The sequence below is a fragment of the Pygocentrus nattereri genome, chromosome 18 (genome assembly GCF_015220715.1).
Source record: "Pygocentrus nattereri isolate fPygNat1 chromosome 18, fPygNat1.pri, whole genome shotgun sequence".
NCBI lineage: Eukaryota > Metazoa > Chordata > Actinopteri > Characiformes > Serrasalmidae > Pygocentrus > Pygocentrus nattereri.
The window spans coordinates 38,544,058-38,570,702 of NC_051228.1; the positions used below are offsets into that span (position 1 = coordinate 38,544,058).

Consider the following 26,645-nt stretch of genomic DNA (forward strand, 5'->3'; position numbering starts at 1 on the left):
AGGAGGAGGAAAAAACATACTTTACTTATAATGGAAGTCAATGGAACCAGAATTTTTTCCAAGTAATATTGGGCCGTTTCTTTTTGTCCATTCATCATACAATCTACACACAATATAAAGAGTAACAGGCATTTTCAAATTATGTCAAAAACTGAAAAATGGAGATATGAGGTTTTCTATACTGATATCTGATGCATATACTGATCTAGAAAGCTTTTTCAACCTGTGCTGTCTCATTAAACAGCTCTTACAGCAGTGAGTGCCTGTTAGAAGATACAGGATACATAAATTCTTTTTGGAGGTGCAAATAAACGCCTCTGAAGTCATTTGGGTCAGCACTAACACCTTGTGTGTGTGTGTGTGTCCTGTGTGTGTGTGTGATTGCAGGAGCTGATCACATCCATGCTGCAGGTGGAAGTGGATCAGAGATACACAGCTTTGCAAGTGCTGGAACATCCCTGGGTCACTGTGAGTACTCACTCTGCATAAAAACACAGTTATGGCCTTCTTGTGATGCTAAATTGCATTTCGATTGATCAGTGCTACCTTAATCTGTTTACATGTCAGATTGAAATCAATTCTGAGTTGATTTACGGGTTTTTTTAATTTAGATCACAGACATACGGTATCTATAACAACCTAAAATGTATACAGCATCTTGAAAAGCCTAGAAAATGGTAATAGTGACCTGCTGATTAACTGGACCATAAAGTAGTTAGTAATTATTCAGTATCTTTCGATTGCATAAGAGTGACTCATTGTGGAAAAAATGCATATACCTTTTTCTTAATGTAATTTGTGACGCAGAATGACGGCCTGTCGGAGAATGAGCACCAGCTGTCAGTAGCAGGAAAGATCAAGAAGCACTTTAACACTGGCCCCAAGCCCAGCTGCACCACGCCGGGAGTGAATGTCATCACGGTAAGCTGTGATCTGCTGCTGGCTTGCTTTGTTTAGTCACACTAGTGTCCTCCAATCGGTCCTATAGAAAGATGGACTCTGTAAATGCGTGAATTAGACCAATAAGCTTTATCAGAGATGAAGAGCAGATTAATGTCTTTCTCTACTAGAGTCTGTGATGTTGCACTGGACCAGGTTCTGCGTGTGCTGAAAATCAGACGCATTAATATACAGTAACTACAGTTGCATCAAAGTTAAGGCCAAGCCTTGTGGTCATCCTCCTGGGGTGTTTATTTACATTAAGGCCCAATCCCAGTTCTTATTTTTACCCCTACCCCTTGTTTTCAGGTGTCAACCTAACCCCTTGGCACTGAGTAGCGGGGTAGTGGTTGAAATCATCCTCAAATAAAACTTCATTAACAGCTACTAGCGCCGCTCTGTAGGCGACCCTGCCCGTCTGCAGGGACAGCAGAGGAGGGGAAAGTTCAGCTCCTCACTGCTGGGCTTTAGTTACATTTAGGGATCATACGCCTTCAAAGAGGGGGGCAGTTATTTATTATCACCCCCCCTAATTCTTCAGTGATATGAAGCTGAAGTCAGAGATTCTCCAGGTTCTTGAGAATTTTCACGTTCCACCTTAAATGGAGCAGCTGTTACATTCTGGCTCTTCAGGTGTCAGAACTGCCAGACTATTTAAGGTGGAACGGGAAAGTTAGCTCGCTGGCTACTGAGACATCAGCATGCTGTTAGTGATTTTTATGCTTGTTATGAAGAAAAACTATCAAAATAAACTGAAACCACATTAAACTGAGATAAAACAGTGATTATCGTAATTTTTTAACAGAGAAAATTCCCACATTTGTGGGTTTCTTTGATCTCTTGTTCTCCGTCTCGCCGGTTTTTCTGTTTTCCTCATATCTCTGTTTGGAGTCTCTGAAAAACCTCAGTTTGGAGGGTCATGTAGCCCCAACACTTCACCCCACCCCTCCATCTCAACCAGAATCAGGACCCCCCACCCCTAGACGTGAATGTGCAAAACAGAGGGCTGAGGGCTCAGTGGTGGGGGCGAGGGGTGAAGTGAGACTGGGTCTAAGTATCCCTGTTTTTTCTCTACTCAGCTCGACCAAGACTTCTGCATCCAGAGATCAGGGTCGTTGGACTTCTACCAGCATCCGGGCATGTACTGGATAAGGTAAATCCACATCTACCCTGCTGAATGATACCAACCCCCCTGTACCCTTATCCTTCACACTCCCAGGCTGCCACTAACAGCACAGCCGCCCCTGCTCCTCTGTGTGAACGACTCTCATACTGAATGTTTTTTTCATGGCTTTCATGTGTAACTCAGTTCACTGTTACTGGTTATGTCTTTTTAAAGCATGCCGCATTCATGATGCTGCTGTTTCCCTCATTTCTTCACCCTGTGATGTCGAGCGGCAGTCACTCCCAAAGCAGTTGGCTGCCGTCATGACATTCCGTCCCTTCCCTTCCTTCGTCCTGTCCTACCAAAATATGCAGGTCAGGGTTGCGCCAGGATCAGGGTTCCCTGGATTACACTACTAGAGTCTGTGATGTTGCACCGGTCCAGGTTCTGCGTGTGCTGAAAATCAGCCACAGTAATATACAGTAACTACAGTTACACTGAACTGAAGGCCAAGCCTTGTACTTATTAAACGATAGTTGTGCAAAAAATCCAACTTACTTCATTTCCCACTTTTTCCAGATATAGTTATCGGCACGTTTGGTGTCCAAAATCTGCTTTTTTCGTTTTCGTCCTGCGGTTTGCAGTGTGAATTAGTGTGGCTGCCTTGGCCTCATGGGTCCAGCACCAAGCTAACGCAGCAAACTTCAGAAAACCAAACCTGTCTTAGCTCATTTTAGGGTTTGTACATCATTATTGATAAATTCATAACATTTTCATGTTTTCATTAGACTTCATGTTATGGGTAAAACGGGCAAGTTCTCCTACAACATCAGTAAAACGCCTCATACCGTGCTTCTTTCTCTCCTCCAGACCACCGCTCTTGATAAGGCGAGGCCGATTTTCGGACGAGGACGCCACCCGAATGTGAGCGCGGCGCCACGGATTACCCAGCCATCCTGTAGCCTCCCCGCCCCCAGCCTCTGCTCCGCTCTCCAGCTGTTCCCTCCTTATCCCCGGCTGCTGCCCTGCACTCTCCCCAGCCCCGGCCACCTCCACGCCTGAGTCTGAAGACTTTTCTGCCTGCTCCACTCAGACTGTCCGATCCCCCAGCTCCCACGTCCGGAGCCGGAGGGAAAGGGACGCAGAAGGAGAAAAGAAGGGTTTATGAGGATTCAGAACGCGGCAGAGTGGAAGGACAGGACTGAAGCTGTTCTCTAACGGAAGCGCGATGGTGTAGGTGTCGTCTCCCACCTGCAAAACGTGAAAAGAGCTTGTCAGGACTTGGGGGAATCCTTTAAATTATTTCACTCCATTGTAATAGTTTTCTTATTGATTTATACACATGGTATGCATTTTTATCAATTAACTTTAGACAGTTTTTTTTTTTTTTTTGTCCCGTTGATGGAAGCCTTCCTCAGGCTCCCCCACACTGTTTTTATCTGTCTCCGGGTCCAGTCTTGCTGACTGTTCCAGCCAGTTTTGTGGATGGAGCAGCTAATTGGCAGGTAGTTGATTATGGATTAGCTAGGCGTTTTCAGTTTGTGCTTGCTGGAAGCAGCTGCAGTCCGCTTCTTTTGTGCAGAGGCATCTGATCTGAAAGTGCAGTCCAGAAAACTGAGAGCCTTTCGTGTCGGCCGCGTGAAAACCTCTCTGAGCTCCCTCGCAATAAATGCTCCCTCATCGTTCCGGTGGTAAGCTCCCTCTCTCAGCACTTTGCTCTCCTTCCCGCTCAAACTGCAGCTGAAGGTGCTATCTGGCACAGAGAGCACACTCACGCGTAAGATGGGGACCGTTTTTTTTTTTTTTTTTTTTTTTGTAATCAGTGTAAATAATAATATGATTTCAATTATTTTGATATTGACAATATATTTCTTTAACTTAACTAGAGAACATAGCAATCGCATACGTCATTGTTTAGCTGTATGAAAGTGGAAGGAGTATAAGCACAATGGCAGTGATGTCCTGGGAAAGAGGTCTTTGACCATTCCCGGGACAGGCTTGTGTCCAAGAAATCCGGAGCATAACGCAGTGCTCAGACGCTCCACTGCACGGTGGAGAGTTTCGGACCGAAGTTCAGGGTTTGAATTGAGACCTCACTGATGAAGTGTAGCAGGGTCTAGCGCCCCAATGAACAGTTAACCCTTACAGAAGTGGCTGGTATTACAGCTTCCACAAGCATATCAGCAAGAATCCTGCAGTCAGATCCCTGAAACAGAAAGGAGTGATGTTGGGAATGACGTTAGTGGAAGGTGAACGTTGCCTTTCAGTGAAAATTGCTGCCAAATTAAGATAAACCAACAAAATGGATAAGGATTCTGGAAAACTCTGCCTCCGCTATTTATAAATGAAAGACTGAGTTTCTGCTGTTTATTTGAGTTTGATGGTTGCAAATGACTGACGGTTTCATTATATGACATTTTATTGGCTGATATTATCCGATTTTTTAGTTCCAAGTGTCATGTCGCTTGGGCTCCAGTAGGGACAGACGTAAAGCACCTCTTGACGCTCCTGCATACTCTCATCGTGAGGTAGAGGGTTGTTCACAATGCAATACCATCATAACATCACTGTTTATTCCAGTATTCACACGTTTCAAAACTACCACAAACATTTCTTTTTCGTCCGATTAGAGTCTCGGAGACTTTGGAAAAATGGAAGGTGAAGACTGCAAGTGCTATGAACCGCAGACGAACGCTACAGTGACTTAAACAGATGAGCAGCAGTCCAGGAACGTATGTTTATCTGCAAATATTTAACCTGCATTTGCTCCAGAACTGACAGTGACACAGCTTTAAGGATTCACCCTAACTGCTTCTGCTCATTCAACATCCTAAAAAAAAAACCAAACAAACTACCAAACCAAGTTTTGTGGACTTCCACAGGCGTTGCTAGACCGGTTTCACTTGCATTTACATAATTTGCACCACTATTATCTGCCATGATGGATATTACCCGGCATTATGGAAGTCAACTTTGTGTGCCTGGTTTGGGCCGACTGTCACACCGAAGCAAATAAAGTCTTGTAAAATAATCATGAAATGCGTGGTTTGTGTGTCATGAGCTACACTATGTCCGTTTTATGAATTTGGACACCACCAAACTGTTATTCTGACCCATCGATATACACACCTAGACACAGAGTTGGGTCCAGCCAGGCGTGCCAACAGTGCCGCCATCTTGGGGAGGTCAACATCGCTGCTGGACTGCATTCAGTGTCATTACAGAGCGGCAGTTTAAGAAAGATACTGTCCAGAATTCCACTATTTCAGGAATATCGCTCTCAGAAAGTGGGATAGGGTTATAAAACAGAGGGAACGCAGTGATCCAGGCTCATGTCTGTGTGGTGTTTGTGTGTAGATGTGGTCGTGTGGTTGGTGAAGCTCAGAGAACCTGCTGATGTGGTTGGTTTTCCTCTGGTTTTATATTAAGACCCCCTGAATAGACTTAAATGAAATAAGCTTAACTTCATGTAGAAGTTATAGCGTTCCTTAATCCATGTAGATATTCATAATAGGGTAGGGTACACCTTACTGTACAATACAATTACACAATGCTGAAGTTGGCTTCTTGTGCCAGCTTATTCGCATTTCCCCGTTCCACCTTAAATGCTGCGGCATCAGAAAGCGACTGCTGCACTATTTAAGGTGGAACGGGAAAACAACTCAAAGCTGGCGAACAGGAGGCCGACTTCCTCTCCGTGCTTCTCCCCGTGTTTTGGGGGTTTATTGTATTTTTCTGTGTATTAATATCAGAAGTGATTTACTCATTGATGGATTTGCTGATGTGTGTGTTTCTGTTTCTCACACTATGCTGGTTTTTAACATCAGGTGTGGACTTAATACTGTCCTGCTGGTCTGGACGGCTAATGACCACGGTCAGTTACTAAAGAAAGGAAAAAAGCTACTGAGAGCAGCCCATGCAGCCTGGATTCATTTATGTCTGAGGGTTATAACAACGCAAACTTGGTGAAAATCGGTTGAGTACTAAGGAAGTTGTGGCCGATTTAATCCTGAGCACTCGTCATGTTGACCGCTCCAACATGACGGACGCGCAGACGTATCGCCCCAGTCAAAGCGGCATCTAGGGGTGTTTATGGTTGTGACGGCGTTATTTGACAACGTAGTGGCAACGTTGTCACAACCTTCTACCCCGGCCGGTCCGTCGAGCTCGGTCCACAGCTGTTCTGAATTGGTTGAAAACTGAGCCCTCAGCTTGGAGTCCTAGTAGGACATGGTATAAACGTATCTGTGCCAATAGGAAACGTGATGCTATAGAAAGTCCAGCGGGCAAAAGTTCGTTTTTTCCCCCCCAAACGAATCTTAACGGTTTAAGTCGTTTCCTCTCGCTCTCTCTGAAGGAGCCGGTGAGTAAAACTGTCTTTTAGTGAAAACAAATCGCTGTTGCCGGAACAAAACCTCGCATCTCCGTTTATTTTTTGTCATTTTCCAGTTTTTTTGACATCATTTGAAAAAATATCTGTCGCTCTTTACACTGCGCGTAAATTTCATGATGAATGGACCAAAATAAACGACTTGGACAGACGTCTGGTTCCATTGACCTGCATTAAAAGTAAAGTAGGGTTTTTTTCCCTTTTCCTGTAAAGTTATCATTTTGGAGATGCGAGGTTTTGGTCCGACAGCAGTAAAACGTTAAATTACAACGAAATGCGTAATTAATCGGTTACTCGCTAAAGTCGTGCAGAGTAAGGCCCGAGTAACTCCGAGCCGAACATGAGGCAACAAATCTGACTACGATTTTAAGTGTAAAAGGTTTAAAATGGTCCCTAAATGAGCAGCTGGAGGATCGTGTACGACCAGGTGCCCATTTGTGGCGTAACTGGTGTTCGGTTACATTTCAAGGTTTTATGTTTATTAGCGTAGCTGGATTGCGTTAGCTTAGCTTAGCAGGCCCAAATGTTAGCCGCTACGCTAACGCCTCAGACGCTGGAGTCGTGACGTCACTCTGTGGTTGGCGCCACGCGTTTATGCCCATATTAGGAGCTCCGGGTCTCTGTGGGCCGGAATGAACAGGGTTTAGAGAAGTCGCCTCTAGCGCCCCCTGTAACAAGAAGTCAACTGAATAGGTTGTGGCAGCACGAACCTGATTGAGTGAGATACACTGCTGTGCTGAAGGAGAACTAAAGGGAAGCCGCTGGTAAAGAGTCATACGAGTCGTCCCGAAGAGAGCAGACGCTGGTACAAAGACATGGAAGGCGGGCTCGGACTGGGCGGGCTCCAGTCCGCAGAGCTGGACTGGAATGTGCCTAACCTGTCCAAAGCACGGAAGTCACGGAAAGAGGAATTCACCCTGTGTGTCGACATAGCTCCAGACACAAGAGATGAGAAAACGAAGGTAAAAGGTTTCAAATATCTCATAGGAGAGACGCTGTGCGCTTCAGTGAGGCCGGATGAGCTTTACCGTCAGCACGTTAACGGCTGCCTTCCATAAACATTGCAACCCAAAGCGGAACGAAACCGTAGAGACCGTGAGTCGTAGTAGAAGTTCCTCCCTTTAGACCTCCACTTGAGTAAAAGTACTAAAGTATTTCCCATCAAATGTACTTAAGTATAAAGTAAAAGTACTAAAAGAGTAATTCTGGCTCTGATGTCCTGTTATCATTTTTATAACCAGACTGGCTTCATGAACTCATTTCAGGTGAAAGTCTTCCAGCGTCTCTCTTGGTAAACCAGTCTTTTAATAGAAGGTCATTAATTAGTGACGCTGACGTCTATTAAAATGATCAGAAGCACAAAACACTGAAGGTAAACAGTTTCCATCAGGGAGAACCGAGTGGCTCTGAAATCACTTTTTACACACAAGCAAAGTTTCAGTTTCAGATTTATTTACAACTTAGTTCCAAGTTTAAGTTGAATAAAAACTGGCTTTAAACTCAGGATCACAGATGAGCTCCTTTACTATGTTGATCTGTAGGCGTCTGTTCATAAACATAAACCAGCCCAAACTCATTTACTATAAAATGAACTGGTGTTTGTAGAAATTCAGAAAACTACTTTCAGTAGAAAAACAAACTGAGTTCAGCTTCTTTTATTATAAGGGTTTAAAATGACGTCACCGTCTATTAGACTGGAGAGAAGAGCTACAGCCTCACACGACGCCCAGCTTCTGAATGGAGCTTATGGAGTATGAACGTTATGAAGAACATGACCGAGTGTGTTTTGGACCCACCGGTGGTCCCGAGGAGCTGAAGAGGTTAAGGTTGATTGATACCAGTACTGGTATCGGGCCAGTTCAGAGCTCATTTGCTCGTACTCAGACTAAGCTGAGTGTGCACGGCTGCACTAGTGAACAAATGATGAGATGGCAGTGAGCGAGAGTCTGCTGACTCCGTGGTGGTCAGACACGAAGCCATCGGTCACTTTAAACGTTCTGACTAGTCATAGTAACGCAAGGGGTTTACTGTGCGATTTTAGCCGGTTTTTAAACACACAATCACAACTATTTCCCCGATCCAGGTGGAGACACAGGCAGAAAAGTCTGTAAATGCTTCTAAAGTAAAGCACAAGCTGAATTAACTGAGTCTAATAGTTGTGTTAGGGCTGAACGATCTGTGGAAAATCTCCAATCGCAATTTTTCCAACTAATATTGCAACTTAAAATTAATTTTTAAAAACGATTTCTTTTTTTAAAATTGAGATTCAGGATTTTTTTGGCCATGAAGACCAGAACATCCCCCTTTTTCTGTCTTGAGGCTCGACTCCTGAACGCAGCCAGTCAAACTGCCAGTAAGCTGTGGTTGTGATGTCACAACACATGGAGGTTTGGCTGCCTCTGATTGGTCCAACTCACCTACAGGCAGCTCACAAACCCTTATTAGGTTCCGTTTCCCCTCTTAAACCTGAGAACGTCTTTTCTGATGTACACACTGAATAAAGACGGTTCTTCAAGGGTTCTTCAGTAAATACAGTGGTTCTGTGTGGAACCATAAGGACTCAGAAACCCATTTGCATACATTAGAGTTCTCTTCATGCTGAAACGGTTCTTCAGATTGATGAAGAACGTGTTGTATGTGGTTTTATATAGAACCTTTTTGAAGAGAGTTCTCTCTAGGATCAAAATGTTCTTCTACTGTTATAAGCTCGACATCAACAAGCAGCAAAGTGACGACAGCAGAACCCTTTTTGATGCTGTACAGAACCACATTCTCCAGTCTGAAGAACCGATTCACCACTCAGAGAACTTTACACACATGCACATGGGTCACTGAGCGTTCATGGTTCTGTATAGAACGACTGTCTTTACTAAAGAACCAGCTTAAATAAAAAACAACTGCAGCTCCTGCGATTTGAAAATTGTGATTTTATTATTGTGATTAATCTTTCAGCCCTAGTTACGTTTACATATTCAGACAGGCGCAGACTTTGTCTTGTCTTGTGTATTTCAGCATATATTTAGGTTTAGTTTGAAAACTGCAATACTTCAAACAGCTAGAACTGAGTGATGTACCTATTACACTCATTTACACCACCAGCTACCTGTAATTCGTTATGTTGTCGGTACTAAAAAAAAATATGTACTCGTACTCGGATTGAAAAAAATGGTATGGATGCGTCCCCAGATTAGTGCATTTAATCGGTCAGATATAATGTGTCATTATCTGATTTGCCTTCATTCATTAACAGCATTAGTGCCATTGATTGATTATTTTTTAAATGCTGTCCCTTTCATCACTGTCCTCATTTTCTCATTTGTAAAGCGATTTGAATGACTGCAGTGCTCAGAAGGTGCTATATAAATAAACCCGCCTTGCCTTCCAGGTGTAAAATGCCGTTGTACGGAAGAGCCGCGCGGTTGGAAGATGGAAAAGAGACGGAAGGCATCGTCACGTACAGGCGATGTGGCTGAACGCTCATTCAGACGGCCAGTGTCTCAAGAATCGGAAGCTTTCAACCACCGCCTCAGAAAAACTGGCTCGTGTTTCCTGTCATCAAGGTGAAGATGACATCTGGTAAGTTTGTATGAATAGATAGTGCATCAATACTACGTCTATTACAGAACATGAAAACGTCATCTTGCTTCTTGATGGCAGTTGATGCTTCCCAGGTAACTAAGGCTGGATTGTTAAAATTCAGTGTCAGTACTGACGCCTCGACCTCGGGAAACTTTAATATGATGTGGTAGAAATGGGTCCGTTTACTCATTGTAGGGGACGGCAGGCTGGATGAATGAATTCAGAACCACAGGCCAACTGTCCACTCTATTAGACACTCCTGTCTGGTCGGTCCACCTTGTAGATGTGAAGTCAGAGACGACAGCTCATCTGCTGCTGCACAGTTTGTGTTGGTCATCCTCTAGCCCTTCATCAGCAGTGATGGACAGTAACTGAGTAACTGAGTAAATGTAATTGGTTTCTGTACTTTAGTATTTTTGGTGTATCTGTACTGAAGTTTCTCCATTCTGGACTTTTTCCTTTCACTCCACTACATTTCAGAGTCTAATATCCGACTTTTTCCTCCTACATTCAGTGCTGAGAATGACCCACCACCCAAACAGTACCTGCTCTGTGAGGGTCCATGGGGGTCCTGACCACTGAAGAACAGGGTAACAGAGTATCAGAGAAACAGATGGACTACAGTCTGTAACTGTAGAACTACAGAGAGCAGCTATACAGTAAGTGGAGCTGGTAAAGTGGACAGTGAGCGTAGAAAGAAGGAGGCGGTCAGAACGTTACGCGTGACCGGTGTATGAATGTCGGCCACCTGAAATTACAGGGCCGGGCGTGGTCGTACGGTCAGAAACGCAATAAGAAAACAAAGCTCGTTTAAACTCATCCAGCTGAGTGAGTTTTTGATATGAACCATAAAAGAAAGACTCCTGAAAGGGATGTTTTGGTTGGTTTTATTGTAAATACGACAAAAAGGAAACAATTTTATTTTACAGTTATTGATCTTTATATATTGGCATGAATTAATATTTAAACATTTGAAGAGACAACCTCCTGTGAGTTTTCTGGCTTATTCAAGTTGCAGCAAATGCATGAAACAGCAGATGGGGGCCCCAAAGTTCATCGGTTAAGGTGTTTTACTCTAAATATATTGTCCTCCTTTGACTTTTTCACCAATAACTGTACCTCTCCTCTCTACAAACAATACACAAAGGAATAAATTAAACATATGCAAGTGATCAAATCCACCACACGAAATGAAAGAACAAAAATATTTAGCAAATGTACAAATTAAATCAAACGTACGGTACTAACCACTCACCTAATCACAGACAGATTGCACCTCTGTCTGTCATATATGCACATCCATGGCCAATGACCAGGCAAAAATCAACAAATTCTTTGCATAATTTATTATTCACGTCTTTTTTTTTTCTTAACTGTGACTCGTCATTTACATCTTTGCAAGAAAACAAGGATACATTGGATTGGAGTATCATACTGTAGCTTCAAAAATATTTTTTTTTATTATTATTTTAGGAGGATGAGGGGGAGGAACAAAAGAAACCGCTTCATATTTAAGTGTATAATGTACTCTAAACAGCTTAATACTCGTATAAACCAATCGTCCCCTCCTCAAAAAGCTATATGATTTATATTCCTCTCCTGGCTACAAAGTTATGATATTGCTTACTGTGGTTGTGGTTGTACAACATAATTACCACACATGATTTTAATATTGATCAAATACAACAAACATTGATGCACAACTCATACAATGGGGGGGGGGGGCCTAAATGTGTCTGTCGATCGAAAAATAAAATCGATACACTAATAAATTACGGCATGTTATTGGTGCAAAGTGCCAATACAAAAGACTTCGTTTTTTTTTTTTTTTCAGAATCATAAATAATCAGCAAATGTGTGTGAGTGAGAGAGGGTTACTTTTTCTTTTCTTTCTTTTTTTTTTTTTGTTTTATTTATTTTAAATTTAAAGTTCTGTACTGTTTGAAGTCCCTCGTACATGCCTGTCTGTCCTAGCCGTCACGTTATGTACATATATGACAAAACGGTTACCAAATATACAAAGAGGAAAACGCAGCTCGTTTTCTGATAGGATGTTACCTCCTCGTTGGCTGGCTGCTCTCATCTCACATCGCCATCATCACCGTCGTTATGCGTCATGTCATTATTAATACACATTATAGTACATACAGCAGGTCGTTAAATTAAAGGTGACGGGACCATCCATACGGGCGGTGGGGAATACGGGAACGTAAGCTCTCCCCTCATAGTGAGGACCTGCCTGGCTGCAGTGAGGACAAATTTCATATATACAAAGACTACGTTGAGCCCAGGCCCCCTACCCCACGAACTAAAACGATAGTAAAAGCATTCTTTGTTTGGCGGGTCGTCTGAAAGGAGTCTCAGAGGGTAACTGCGGTACGAGACTCACTCTCTTCAGTCCGTGGTGGTGCTCGTGGATTTTGTGGTCATGTTTATGTTGTGTTCACAGTTTGCAAACAAGAGGACTTCAGGCGACCTATCATCATATGTGGGAAGGGGGAAGAAACAATCCTAAGGATCTAGGTTACGACAGAGATAAGTCTTATGTTCATCTTTTTCGCTCAGTCTGACGCTCCGCTCTATTCCAGAACTTCGACACGCCCTGCGTATTTCCGCAAACCTCTCGATGGACTAGCAGGGCACGGATCGGTAGGAAATCTCCCAGCTGAAATGTGGCCAGCAGGCTGCCGACTAGGCCTTCTCATCTCTCGTCTCTCCGCGTCCACTCTTAGTATCTGTTCTGGTGCTCGTAGTGCCAGCGGTTGAAATCGATGTTGAATGCCACGATGCTCCCCGATGCCATTCCAGTGATCAGAGTTCTGAAACAGGGAATGAGAACAGAGTCCATAACGTCCTTTGCAAACATTTAAAAAGGAAGAGCAGAAAATGTTTAGAAGATGGTTCTGGCGGTTCACGACTACCGAGTTTTTATTTAGTTTAGTCTCATGTTCATTTTTTCTCGCTTGGTCTGACGCTTCATTCTATGTAGACTGAGCTGTGTGGCATTTGGACCAACAGCTTCAAGTAGTGTTCACATCAACCAAATGTGATCAGTGACTCTGATCGTGGCATGATTGGTGGGCTGATTTGAGTATTTCTGTATTCGTACTTTTATAGTTGATCTCGTGGGATTTTCACACGCAGCAGTCGATAAGTTACTCCGAATGGGGCAATCAACATCTGGTGAGCACCAATTTAGCCGTTTCCGATTCCACCCGCGAGTTAGGACTCCCCCAATCACACGATACTACCAATGCTAGGAGGGAGAAGGCAGCACAGGGTTTCTCCGAGACCCGCCGCTCACGCAGTATCACCGGACAGCCGAACTCACTCGGTGGAAAGCGTGAACCGCCGGATCCGTTACGTCAGCTAACAGACAAGCATTGCGTTAAGTGATGGGGGGGAGAGGAGGGGCATCTCAGAATGTACAACATTTAAGGCCTCAGCGAACTTCATGCGAAACGAAATTCTCGAGGGTTGTGCGAAGCCAAACGCGCATTCGCGGTCTTACCAGCTCACATACTTAATGCGGTTTCGTGTAGCGGGTGGCGGATGCTCCACGTGACACTATGACGAGTTTCATGACTGGAGGAAAACGATTCGTACACAGTTCTGTAACACGTAATCAAGTTAGTCAGAGAGCTAACGTTAGCTACCGTTACTGAGGTAAACAAGGTCAAATAAAACTAAAGCGAGATAAACTGAGAGTTAATTATGTTGTGAGAGCGCCCCCTGCTGTTTATCGGAGCGTCTTCGGCTCCACAGTTTCAGTCTCCATTTCCCAAACGCTTTAGCTGAGCGTGCTAACGTTACTCCTCCTATTAAACAGACACACGTTCAGCTCCGCCTCCTCATTATTCACCACCATCACTGTAACATTTCATCATCAACATTAACACAGGACGGTGATCAGAGGGGCGGTGGAGGTCGAGTCGGCAGCGTCGGGGGTTTTAAACGCTGTTAATAAAAACTCAAAGCTCAGTTTTCAGCGTAGATGAATGAAGCGTCATTATGCTGGTTATAGTGAACTGAGCTGCTCATCACTGAGTAAAGCAGTAGAACCAGACGGTGAGACAGAAGTTCAGACGCTCTGGAGTTCATCTCAAAGTTAAGACAGTATTCAGGGCATTTTGGACTTCGGATGTTTCTGTAAAACCGTTACATGTTTCTCATCTGGAAATAAGATTATAGACTTAACTGTTGTTCTGTGACGGCTTCGGTCCTAAATTCAGTCATAACTGAAGCTACCATGACAACAAAGCAGATCTCAGAGTTTTCTGTAATACGGCCCCAGGAGGAGAAGAGTCGATTAAACTGTTCTTTCACTCCATAAAGGGCTGAAACGTCACACCTGCCGATAAAAAACTTTCGAGGGCTTCTGCTTCCTTTTTTATTTATTAATATACAAATTTTCATGTTTTTTTATTTATCACTCTTCGTTGTAATTCTAGTTCATATATTAATTTACTGAGCAATTCATTTTTAACTTTTTCATTTTGGCACATCTGGTCTTCCATAATTTGAACTAATAAGGTAACTTTCTTCTTGATCATCTGTAAGGGATTTGATCTTATGAGGGACTGTGGTTTTTCTCACCTCTGGTCATGAGACAGGTCCATGGCTCTGATGCCTGCGTCACAGCCTGGGTAGATGTAGAGCTGTTTGAAGTCGCAGGCTTGCCACACCTCCACCACGCCATTATCCCCACCCGTCACCAGGTTCTGGCCATCGCTGCTCAGCAGGATAGCCTGAGAGACACAGAGTTGCATGTCTGTCGGTTTCCCAGTGAAGATATCGGTGTGTAGTGTTTTATCGATTGCTGTTCTGAGTGCTTGATCTTACTCGGGTGGAGTCATTGACTTCCATCTGAGCCAGCAGTTTGCCGTTGATGCTGAAGTTGCAGAAGCGTCCCCTCTCATAGTAGATGATACAGTGGCCCTCACTGGACACAGATATGAGCCGCGGTCGCACGCAGTTCTCCGGCCCCTCCAGAGCCCTCAGCAGGTCCCCCGTGATGGTGTGCACCAAACATGGACCCTCTATTATATTTAACAACACATACAAACACGTCAGCACAATGCAGCTCAAAGTGCTTCCCGATTACACTGAACAGGCAGAACATTCTGACCACCTCCGCGTTTCTACACTCACTGACCACTTTATCAGCTCCACTTACTGTAGAGCTGCACTCTGTAGTTCTACAGTTACAGACTGTAGTCCATCTGTTTCTCTGATACTCTGTTACCCTGTTCTTCAGTGGTCAGGACCCCATGGACCCTCACAGAGCAGGTACTGTTTGGGTGGGGGGTCATTCTCAGCAATGCTGATGTGTTGGTGGTGTATTATTGTGTGTTGCACTGGTGCGAATGGATCAGACACAGCAGTGCTGCTGGAGTTTTTAAACACTGTGTCCACTCACTGTCCACTCTATTAGACACTCTTACCTTGTCGGTCCACCTTGTAGATGTAAAGTCAGAGACGACAGCTCATCTGCTGCTGCACAGTTTGTGCTGGTCATCCTCTAGTCCTTCATCAGTGGTCACAGGACGCTGCCCACAGGACACTGTCAACTGGATATTTTTGGTTGGTGGACTGTTCTCAGTCCAGCAGCGACACTGAGGTGTTAAACTCCAGCAGTGCTACTGTATCTGATCCACTTGTACTGTGCAGTACATGTTTAAGTCTTAATCTAGGCCCTACCTAGAACTTCACAAGATATGCAAAACAATTATACACAGATATCATCCTGCAATGCTGCGTACTGCCACCTTCAGAAATTCAAGTATGACTTATGAGCAAGTTATGCACATAATCGGAATATTCTTCACATGGTGTTTAGTAAGTAAGCCTGACTGCAGGAGGCAGCAGTGTTATTTGTACTGACCTTTAGCTCCACTGATGACGAGTCCCAGCTCAGCGCACACAGACACACACACCACCTCATGGTCATGACCGGTCAGAACCGCCCGGGGTGCTGGATAATCACCTGCGACACGACACAAGACAAACCCCCGGACCACTGAGACTCAGATAAAACAACTAATAAACAATTAGATATAAGATCGTGCTGCTATACCTCACTTACCTGCCTTACCCCACTTATCTGACTGTTGCCTCACTGATCTCTTTCTCTGCCACTACACAGCCTTTAACTGAAGACTTTACAGGTATGACTGTATGTGTGTGGGTGTGCGTTGGTAGAAATGCATATTTTATTTACTACCTGTAAATGTGTGTCTGATACTGTGCTCTGTAACCAAATTCCTCGTATGGGTAAACAAACCTGGCCAATAAAGCTCGATTATGATTCTGATTGGCTCTGTTATTAGTGCAGTGATACAATAAAAATGACAATTGATTCGATCAACTTTTTAAAAGAATTTTTTTGTGTGTGTGTTTTTGTAGCCCGTCTGATGGACTGGAAACCTGTATCCTGCCTTCCACCCAATGACTGCTGGGATAGACTTCGGCACCTCCCAGAAGGATAAGCAGCTTAGAAAGTGTGTGTGTGTGTGTGTGTGTAACAACTCCAAACAAGCAAGCCGAGGGCAACAGGGGCAAGGAGAAACTCCCTAAGAGCAAGAAATCTTGCTAGGAACCAAGGTGCAAAAGGAACTAACCTTCCCTCTGGTTAACATTGAATACCAAAACAATAAATGTGTAAATGAACATGCAACAGTGAACATATAGAAAAGAACCCATCACTGGACAGACGTATTCAGACTGACCAATGATAACATGCAACTACTGTTAGAGGCCTGTCAGAGTAACAAATGAGAAAAGTTCTATAAAAAACAAGTCACTAGCCACGTTTACATGCAGCCTCATAATCCGTTAATCGTCTGACTAATAGCTCATTCATAACACAATACATTCATGTAAACACCTCAATCGGAATAGTCTAGTCTGATTGAGGACATTCAGAATACAGTTTCTATCTGATTGATTGAGGTGGGTAATCCTGTAAATAATCAGTATATAAGAATAATATCCGTGTAAACGCCTGTATCCGATTACATTCCCTATCGGAAAGTTTCAGTCCGTTCTGCATGAGCGTCGCGTCACAGTGAGAGTTTATACCGTTCAGTACTGCTGCTCATCTCACTCTGACTGGTTGTCATAGAAACGTATATACTAAGCGGTTCTCTGAGCATGTAAACAGAGATGTTCCATCATATCGAGCTTATAAACACCTCACGCTTCATCTATAATCCGAATCTATTCAGTTGGATTGCCAAAAATGCATGTACAGCGCAGCCACTGAGACTGTCGCTGATCGCTGTTAGAGGAACACATGAGAAACATATCTGAAAACCAGGCACTGTTACTGACAAGCATCAGTGTTAGTTTGTTACATGACAAGTTTTTTTTTATTTTTTATTTTTATATAACCCTACATTTTGTACAGTGTCCTTGAGTGTCGAGAAACCCACTTTTAAATTAAATTAATTATTATTATTATTATTAAGTGTCTACAACCAGCTCAGACTCGGGGAAACTTGCTGAACCCTACAGCTCATCACAGTACATGAGTGGTCATCATGGGCATGGCAGTGATTTGTTGCCAAGCTGGAAAAGAGTTTGTTGCAGAGCCTAAAATGTTTCTGTGACTTAAAACTCCAGCCTAAATTGTGTGGGACTTGGTGAACTGTTTTAGCTGGTGTATTTCATTTTTATCTGTTTATGTGTTATTCATACAAGTCAGATGTGGAAGAAAAAGTACCTTCTGTACGAAATGTTTTGATTTAAGCAATAGAAGACGAGAGGGATGTTTTAATGTTCAGTTCCTTCCTCCTAATTATAGCTCCTTAACGAGCAGCTTGTTGCTACGTCAGAGTAACGAGCTCCGCCCACTCGCCGCTCAGCCGGCAGTTCGTTCTCCAGCTCCTTACACTAAATTCCCAAACTGTCGTCACCACTGAGCAGCTTTTCAGTCGCAGCTGTGACAGAAGAACAGCTGAACAACCTGGAATCAGCCAGAAATGAACCCAACACCATTCGCCAGACGTGTCTGATCTTCAGAGTCGGACCGAATCAGACTGAGCCGTAAAACTGACCCAATATCAGGTTCAGCTCAGTTTGGTCAGTTTCTCCAGATCAGTATTAATGTTGTTTTGTTCCAGCCGGTCTGTAAAGCTTCTTACAGCCTGTTTAGTTTGGCGAATGGTGTTGGGTTCATTTCTGGCTGATTCCAGGTTGTTCAGCTGTTCTTCTGTCACAGCTGCCGACTGAAAAGCTGCTCAGTGGTGACGACGGTTTGGGAATTTAGCGTCGTCTCGTCTTCAGAGTCGGACCGAATCGTTTTCTGTTTGAAAAGTACGAAGTAAAAACGTTCAAAGGGCTTGAGCGACTCCTACAGCTGTCAAAGTCGTTGCTTAGCAACAGCGTCTCAGTGGAGTGAGAAACCTGTGTTCTGGTGAAATAACAGCACAGTTAGAACACCTCTCAACCAATCAGCTCGCGTGGGCAGAACTGACTTGTATAAAAACCCCATATTTAAAATCAATCTAGATAAAGTTGTATTGTTACTGCAGAATTAGAAATTAAGCACTGTGTGTGTGTGTGTGTGTGTGTGTGTGTGTGTACTCACTGTTGTTAGGATTATCTCCAATGATGTGGTGCCGCCCGCTCCAGTACCACAGCAGCAGCGTAGCATCTCGAGAGCCAGAGACGATGTAGCAGTCTCCACCAATGTAGGACTCTGAGCGAGCCAGACACGTCACTACGTCCCAGTGGCCAAACACAATCTGAGTCAGCTTACCTGAGGAAACGGCGAATGAGCAGCGTCAAAATCAGACAGTGCGGTAAAACAGAAACTTGGATAACTTGGATCAACATGCAGCACTTCATTGGCTTTAAAATGCCTCTTAAGTCTCAAAAAGAGGACATAATTACAGTAAAATGTGCTCTTTAGCTTATTTATCACTCATCCTCTAGTTTGTGTCTGAAACACCACTTCTCTGACTCTGAAATATCTCTAAACAGATTCAGGCACACACACCTGTTTCTGTGGAATACACCCGAAAACTCTTGTCCCAGAAGCCACAGGCCAGAATATAGCGATTGTCAGCAGTGACCACAAAACAGTGCGTGTTGATCTGAATGCTCTGGTCCACCAGATCAGTGATCTGCCGTTTATTCACTCCAGAGTTATTAGCTGTAGTGATCAGAAACAGAAGAAAAACATCATTTAGGAAATATTAGGTACAGACATGAATCATGTAATATTATTTAACAATAGAGAAACACTCACCAGGCAAAAAATCATTTAAACCCAGCAAAAGGCTTAACCAATGAGCCAGACCCATCTCCACTAACACTAACAGTACTAATAACAGAAGTAATAACATAGCAGCTTTATGTGGTTCCCAAAAATGGTAAATTAAACAAGAATAAATGTAACGGTGAAGATAAAAAGGATCTGCTGTGCAAGAAAAGAGATTAACATCATCATCAGCCTCGCACCAAGCTGCTTTCAGTCTAGCTGCTATATAAAGACTTACTTAGTTTCTTTAATTGGAATTTTCCATCCTAAAATGGTAAAAGATGTTGCATAATGGAAAGAGCTCCTGTTACCTATCAGAGGATCCATCTCGATGGGTAAGTGATGAGCCTGCTCCAGGGAGTATCCTGGGGCTCCCCTGAGACCTGCACACAACACGGTTTATTCAGTTAAATAATCAAAAATCCTCAGTAATGTGGTCAGACTTGCCGACGAAGAGCTTTCCTCATTTTTACTGTTTACCACAAGAGAAAAACACTTATAAACACGTATGCAGTGCAGTCTGTAGTTCTACAGTTACAGACTGTAGTCCATCTGTTTCTCTGATACTCTGTTACCCTGTTCTTCAGTGGTCAGGACCCCCATGGACCCTCACAGAGCAGGTACTGTTTGGGTTGTGGATCATTCTTAGCACTGCAGTAACACTGACGTGGTGGTGGTGTGTTAGTGTGTGTTGTGCTGGTCTGAGTGGATCAGACACAGCAGTGCTGCTGGAGTTTTTAAACACTGTGTCCACCCACTGTCCACTCTATTAGACACTCCTACCTTGTCGATCCACCTTGTAGATGTAGAGTCAGAGACGACAGCTCATCTGCTGCTGCACAGTTTGTGTTGGTCATCCTCTAGTCCTTCATCAGTGGTCACAGGACGCTGGATATTTTTGGTTGGTGGACTGTTCCCAGTCCAGCAGCGACACTGAGGTGTTTAAAAACTCCAGCAGCACTGCTGTGTCTGATCCACTCAGACCACTGAGTACTTTTGGCAGTATGTACATTCACTTAGAAAAGCGTCGTTTGACCAGGGGTTGTAAATGATGCATGTTAAAGCTTCTGGCTGACGCTGCTGGCTGTGTTTTTGGGGTAGTGAGGTGTGCCAGGCCGGGTGCCAGCGCTCACCGACAGTGTTGTGCCAGCGGTTGACGGCGAACAGGCGGCTGCAGGTGACTGTGACGGCAGCGGGAACGCTCAGGTGAGGCAGCGTGTTTGCAGCCACGTGCGTCACCGGAGAGTTGGAGGGAAACTTCAGCACCATGATCACATCCTGCTGCATCTGATCCTTAAACATGAGCGGACTCTGAGGAAGGAAACACTGATGAAGAGAAAGAGAGCGAGAGACGCAGCCAGAGAAGTAGAGGAGGAAGGAGAGGAGGAACGAGGAAAAGAGGAAGGAAGGATGAAGGGAAAAGGGAGACAAAGGACGGAGAGAGGAGAGAGGTATGTTAAAGTGGAACCATAAGGTAAGTATGAGGAACTATGGGGGGTTACAGGGTTACAGGGTGACATATAGGGGATAAAGGAGAAGGTCTGATTCGGGTCAGAGGGAGGAGGGTTTGGCTGGTCTAATCTAAGGCCCAGTCCCATTTTATCTTCTTACCCCTACCCATTGATTTCGAGTGTCACTCTAACCCCTCGGAACTGAGTTACAAGGGGTAGTGGTTGAAACCTTGTCCTACAAAATGGGACCCTCGAATTAAAAAAAACAAAAACAAAAAAACACCAAACAACATCACTTCGTCAACAGCTACTAGCGCCGCTCTGTAGGCGACCCTGCCCGTCTGCAGGGACAACAGAGGAGGGGAAAGTTCAGCTCCTCACTGCTGGGCTTTAGTTACATTTAGGGATCATCCGCCTTCAAAGAGGGGGGCAGTTATTTATTATCACTCCCCCTAATTCTTCTGTGATATGAAGCTGAAGTCGGATATTCTCCAGATTCTTGAGAATTTTCCCGTTCCACCTTAAATGGAGCAGCAGTTACATTCTGGTGCTTCAGGCGTCAGAACTGCTGGACTATTTAAGGTGGAACGGGAAAGTTAGGTATCTAGCTACCGAGAGGTTAGTATGCTATTAGTTACTTTTTATGCTTGTTATGAAGGAAAACGACCAAAATTCACTGAAACAGCACTAAACTAAGAGAATACAGTGATTATTGTCATTTTTAACGTATATATATATATATATACATATATACACACACACACACACACACACTTTCTTTGCTCTCTTGTGCTCCATCTTGCTGTTTTTTTCATTTTTTCCTCATAACACTCCGTAGAGGGCTGAGGGCTCAGTGGTAGGGGCGAGGGGTGAAATGGGATTGGGCCTAAAAGTGCTCTGACCACGGGTCCATCCATACACCCAATAGTCAGCAGATGGTCATCCAGCATTTTCTTCTGAAATCAAGGGTATTAATAGACCCACTGTAGTCATGCGTCGTTCTTCCGGGTCGGAGCTCATTTTTCTCTGACCACAACGAACAGAGTTCCCGAAAAATCGTCTGTCACACCCTGAATTTAATTGAGGTGTTCAGAACCCAATAGGCTTTGTCCCGTCAACATTCTTCTCCCGAACACCACTGGATCCTCTGACTTACGAGGTCGAAGTAATGCCAAAGTAACGGTTTATCCTTAAAGTACATTTCAGGCCGAAACTTTAGGAGAAAACTACCACAAAACAGCGTCTCGGGAATCAAGCAATGCATTCACAACCGTTTTGTGTAATAACAACAGGGTGTAGCTTCTAGAGCTATTAAATGCTTTGGACGTCTGGTTCCTAACAATTGTCAATCTCTAGAAAGGCGCCTTTCACACCAAACCACTCCGAGTGATTTTGTTTACATCTAGACCACTGAAAATCGGTTCCCTTCTAATTCGATTTTTCGCTGAACTGTTTGTTTAAAAGTACAGTATGAATAAATCAGCTTGTTGTCTTTAACAGTTACAACAGACAATGTACGTGACACGACATTGTGAATGAGCGTAGGTCTCACCAGATGCATGGCGGAGCTGCGCGGAGGATGCGGCTCGATCAGCAGCTGAGAGGGAACCTGGCCGAAAGTCTGGATCTGAGCCTCCATGGACTGGAGAGAGACAGAGTGAGGGAGAGAGACAGCGTGAGGGAGAGAGACAGAGTGAGGGAGAGAGACAGTGTGAGGGAGAGAGACAGTGTGAGGGAGAGAGACAGAGTGAGGGAGAGAGACAGTGAGTGTTCTAAGTAGGGAAGTGCAAATGAGACAGCAGCCTGAAGTTGAAGTGTTGATCAGTGCCCACGTGTCTCTTCCAGCTTTGTCTGCCTAATTAGACAAGCACACAATGGCGCTTCCACACAGAGGGCCAGGGATGAAGTGTGAGGTCTCTGGCGATGCTGAGAGCCAGCCATAATGAGAGAAACAGAAAATAGAAACAGGAACAGGAAGCGAGGAAAAACCTGGACTCAGAGTGAAGAGAACATATTGTACTTTGCGAAACAGGCTGAGAGGATGTCTGAGTGAGGGTCAGAGAAAAGGACAGCACTGAAACCTGAACCCCACGCTGTTATTCAACTGGCCTGGAAATAATGCTGCTTCACAAAAGCAAAGGACAGTCATCGAGGACACAAAACACATTTTAACTATTGGGATTTCAGCCCTCGTAGAAAAACAGAGTAGGTGGGCAGTCGGAGTGCGACTCCTTTTAAAGCGTGTAGGAGGAAGTGCGGTGTGTGTCTCACCTCTCTGAGCTGCAGGTCCGTGATGGTGTCCAGGTTGATGGAGCCTTCGTAGGACATGTAGTGGAACACATTGAGCGCTCTCACCGCTTCCGGCCCTCGCTGCTTGTAGCCGAAGATCAGGTCGATCCACTGGTGCAGCTGGCATGAAACGAACTCGCTCTCCAGCGCCTGAGACGAGCCAGAGTGGTTAGTTAGGAGTGCTGGCAGAATTAATGCAGATCTAAGTGGTACAACAACTAGTGCCTTAGAATACTTCTCAATCGGCTTGAGAACTTAAACGGAACCGTGTTAGACCAGTTCTCTACATATTTAACTGGAAGACAGTATTTTGTAAACATAGATGAACATATGTCAGATAAGCATGATATTCTCTGTGGTGTACCACAAGGCTCTGTACTAGGTCCACTTCTGTTTTCTTTGTATTTGCTGCCACTGGGTCAGATTACTAGGAAGCATGGCATCAGTTTTCAGAGTTATGCAGATGATACACAGCTGTACATCTGTGGCTCCAGACGATGTCAGTTCAGTAGATAAGCTCACTCTACGCATAGTTAGCTGGACGAATAGCGTTTTTCCAAAGCCGAACGAAGAAAAGACAGAAATATTTATGATTGGTAGTGAAGCAAAGAGAAAAAAGGTGTAAGACAGACTTGGAAATCTGGCTCTACGAATAAAAACTGGAGTTAGGAGTTAGGAGGTGTGACTGTAGATTTTTAAATCACATATTAATAATATTAGGTTGAGAATATTAACAGGGACTAGGAAAGAAGATCATGTTAGACCAGTTTTAGCATCACTGCAGTGACTATGAAATTTTATTACTAGTTTTTAAATCTCTTAATGGTTTAGCACCTTCATGCATTTCTGAGTGCTGACAGATGATGCTCCTCATCCAGCTTTAAGATCATGCAGTGCTCCACTGTATGAAACTGCTCCACGCATGAAACTTAGGCAGAGCGGAGAGGCAGCGTTTCGTTTATATGCACCAAAAGTCTGGAATGCATTACCAATGAACGTCCGTCAGACTTCTGTCAATGTTTTTAAAAACTTATTCCTAGGTTTTATTGTTTCCTTTGTTTTTAATGGAAAATTACTATTACTTTTATGCTCTTCTTAGTTGCATTTTTATTGTCTTTTTTTCTTTTACACCTTTATTCTGTGCTTTTTAATTGTATGTATTAATATATACATTTTCTGCTATTTACTGTTTGTTTATTATATGATGTTTTTATTCTTGATTATCTTTCCTCCTCTCTTGTTTTTACTTTTATACTGTAAAGCACTGAGCTGCTTTTTAATGCTTGAAAAGTGCTACATAAATAGACATTATTATGATTATTATTATTATTTCTGGAGTCGCAATTACCAACGAAGAACCAACTCACAGAAATGATTAAAAAAAAAAAAAGATAAAAAGTTCCAGCACCTAATATCCATGTGCAATTCATCTCAAGGCTTATGATTGGCTAATTAAAGATTTCAAACTCAAAGAATCTGTTTTAATCAGCATTTTCATCCTTAATCGTAGAGCCATATAACAGAATCATGAAAATGTCCAAAGACCTCATCTGGATGATCTGAGGCTTGGTCACGATGCTCACAGCACACAGTTAAACATTCCTGTTGATCTGAAAAGGCTTGACTTTGTAAACGTGCCTCCGGACTCTGCTGGGCTTTATTTGACTATTTATTTATTTATTATATTATGTATTAGTATAGGGTGCTGGGTGCTTTGCGCATAAAATAAGAGTTTTATTAGTGCGTTTCATAATCGGATTTCTGCAGTTATCTGACTATTTAAATGGTCATGTAAACACCAAACTCCAATGTAGAAATCTGATAAACAGGCTGAATTTATCAGTAATCAGACGCGTCAGTGCTGTGAACTCGCACTCTGATGTCTTTCAGATTTCTCAGTCTGCACACGTGTGAAAACAGACGGCGGTCCCGGAAATAAGCGAGCAGCGCCGCTGTGAGACGCCGCAAAACACTTTTGGAGCGACCCTGAAACCAAATACATGCCTGAGGAAATATTCTTTATTTTTGACATGTAAGTTCATATTTTCAGGTAAAGTGATTCATTATTTATTTATTTATTTATTTAAAGCTGCGGCAGTGAGTTTGAGTTCACGCTGCGTTTGTCACGTCGTCTTCTGTGAGCTTGTTGGCTGGAAGCAAAGCAGAAATCTGATTATGCCTGATTCACGTAGACCCAGAGTTTCCCCGTTATCTGCTTACTCGTGCATATAAACGTGTTTACTGACGGATTACAGACAAAATCTCATTTTCTGCAGGAATCGGATTATTAAGTGCATGTAAATGCACTTGTTGACATACTGTGACATCTGCAGCCACACATACAGTCCTCCTTACCATTCTGTTGATGCGAACAAAGTCCTCTGGTTTCTTGGCCCAGGCAGGCAGCTCCACATCACATACAGGTGTGCGGTCCTCCCTCACGCCCAAATCATAACCATTGCTGTTCACAAACATCTCAGGGAGGTAGTAGAACTCAGGGATCAACTCCTGTGCCACAAACAGAACATATACACTTGAATAATAGTAATAACAGATTATATCTGTACAAAAATCTGTATTTTTAATTTAAGTAGTAAAATGTAACAGGGAAAAAAGCTGTGACGGGTTAAGATACCAGTTTTCCCTGATCCCTGTTGAGGGGTCGAGGATACTAAAAGTTAAAACAACTTTTTGAAGTGTAGTATAGCTGTTCACTCTGTCTCACCTTCACGTCGGATGTGTCCCTTTGGCAGCTCCTCCAGGAGCGCATGATGCCAGAGAACGTTCTGTCCGGATGGTCAAACTTTCTGTCGTTCCCGTTCAGGTAAAATGTAGTGAAGGGCTCCTAACACAGTGGACAGTATAGGGAAAGAATGTGAGAAGATTTGAGAGAATCTATATATATATGTATATTTATTCTGCTTACTGTTGCAGGATTTTCTTGGACAAAAGCAGAGAAATTCTAACAAGAGTGTGGAATAGAGACTAAAGCAGTAGAACACAGAGGGAGTGAGTTATCCTGAAATAACATCCCGGCTGTGGTTTGATGTCCGTAGATCATCTCAGCCGTGATGTTATTGGTGATAACTCCCTCCTCGAGTGCTCTACTGCTTTAATACAGCAGTTAAATAAATACAGTAAGAAATGAATAAACTGGCCGTGAACGCGGCGTTTAATATGTTTTAATGTTCAGTTCCTTCCTCCTAATTATAGCTCCTTAACGAGCAGCTCGTTGCTACGTCAGAGTAACGAGCTCCGCCCACTCGCTGCTCAGCCGGCAGTTCGTTCTCCAGCTCCTTACACTAAATTCCCAAACTGTCGTCACCACTGAGCAGCTTTTCAGTCGGCAGCTGTGACAGAAGAACAGCTGAACAACCTGGAATCAGCCAGAAATGAACCCAACACCATTCGCCAAACTAAACGGGCTGTAAGAAGCTTTACAGACCGGCTGGAACAAAACAACATTAATACTGATCTGGACAAACTGACCAAACTGAGCTGAACCTGATATTGGGTCAGTTTTACGGCTCAGTCTGATTTGGTCCGACTCTGAAGATCAGACACGTCTGGCGAATGGTGTTGGGTTCATTTGGGAATTTTGTGTCGTCTCGTCTTCAGAGTCGGACC

The 26,645-nt window shown here is 43.6% G+C and overlaps 2 protein-coding genes across 19 annotated transcripts in view; one reads left to right on the forward strand and one right to left on the reverse strand.

Annotated features, from left to right (window-relative positions):
• The window catches only part of dclk1a (doublecortin-like kinase 1a), a 100,505-nt gene extending 95,430 nt beyond the window's left edge, over positions 1-5,075 (forward strand). For all 3 annotated transcript variants that reach the window (XM_017717122.2, XM_037547346.1, XM_037547349.1), the window contains 4 exons: positions 388-468; positions 808-921; positions 2,019-2,092; positions 2,915-5,075. In XM_017717122.2, the coding sequence (XP_017572611.2) occupies positions 388-468; positions 808-921; positions 2,019-2,092; positions 2,915-2,972 (327 nt within the window). In that variant the 3' untranslated portion in view covers positions 2,973-5,075. The remainder of the gene's footprint in view (positions 1-387; positions 469-807; positions 922-2,018; positions 2,093-2,914) is intronic.
• Positions 5,076-10,884: 5,809 nt separating this feature from the next.
• The window catches only part of nbeaa (neurobeachin a), a 280,982-nt gene continuing 265,221 nt past the window's right edge, over positions 10,885-26,645 (reverse strand). For 13 of the 16 annotated variants that reach the window (XM_037547326.1, XM_037547327.1, XM_037547322.1 and 10 more), the window contains 12 exons: positions 25,744-25,863; positions 25,374-25,526; positions 23,001-23,168; positions 22,282-22,371; positions 20,412-20,604; positions 19,590-19,661; positions 19,015-19,170; positions 18,604-18,774; positions 15,898-15,999; positions 14,856-15,052; positions 14,610-14,761; positions 10,885-12,832 (listed from right to left, as the gene is read on the reverse strand). In XM_037547326.1, the coding sequence (XP_037403223.1) occupies positions 12,742-12,832; positions 14,610-14,761; positions 14,856-15,052; positions 15,898-15,999; positions 18,604-18,774; positions 19,015-19,170; positions 19,590-19,661; positions 20,412-20,604; positions 22,282-22,371; positions 23,001-23,168; positions 25,374-25,526; positions 25,744-25,863 (1,665 nt within the window). In that variant the 3' untranslated portion in view covers positions 10,885-12,741. The remainder of the gene's footprint in view (positions 12,833-14,609; positions 14,762-14,855; positions 15,053-15,897; positions 16,000-18,603; positions 18,775-19,014; positions 19,171-19,589; positions 19,662-20,411; positions 20,605-22,281; positions 22,372-23,000; positions 23,169-25,373; positions 25,527-25,743; positions 25,864-26,645) is intronic. The other 3 variants (XM_037547319.1, XM_037547331.1, XM_037547328.1) reach the window with 1 other exon arrangement.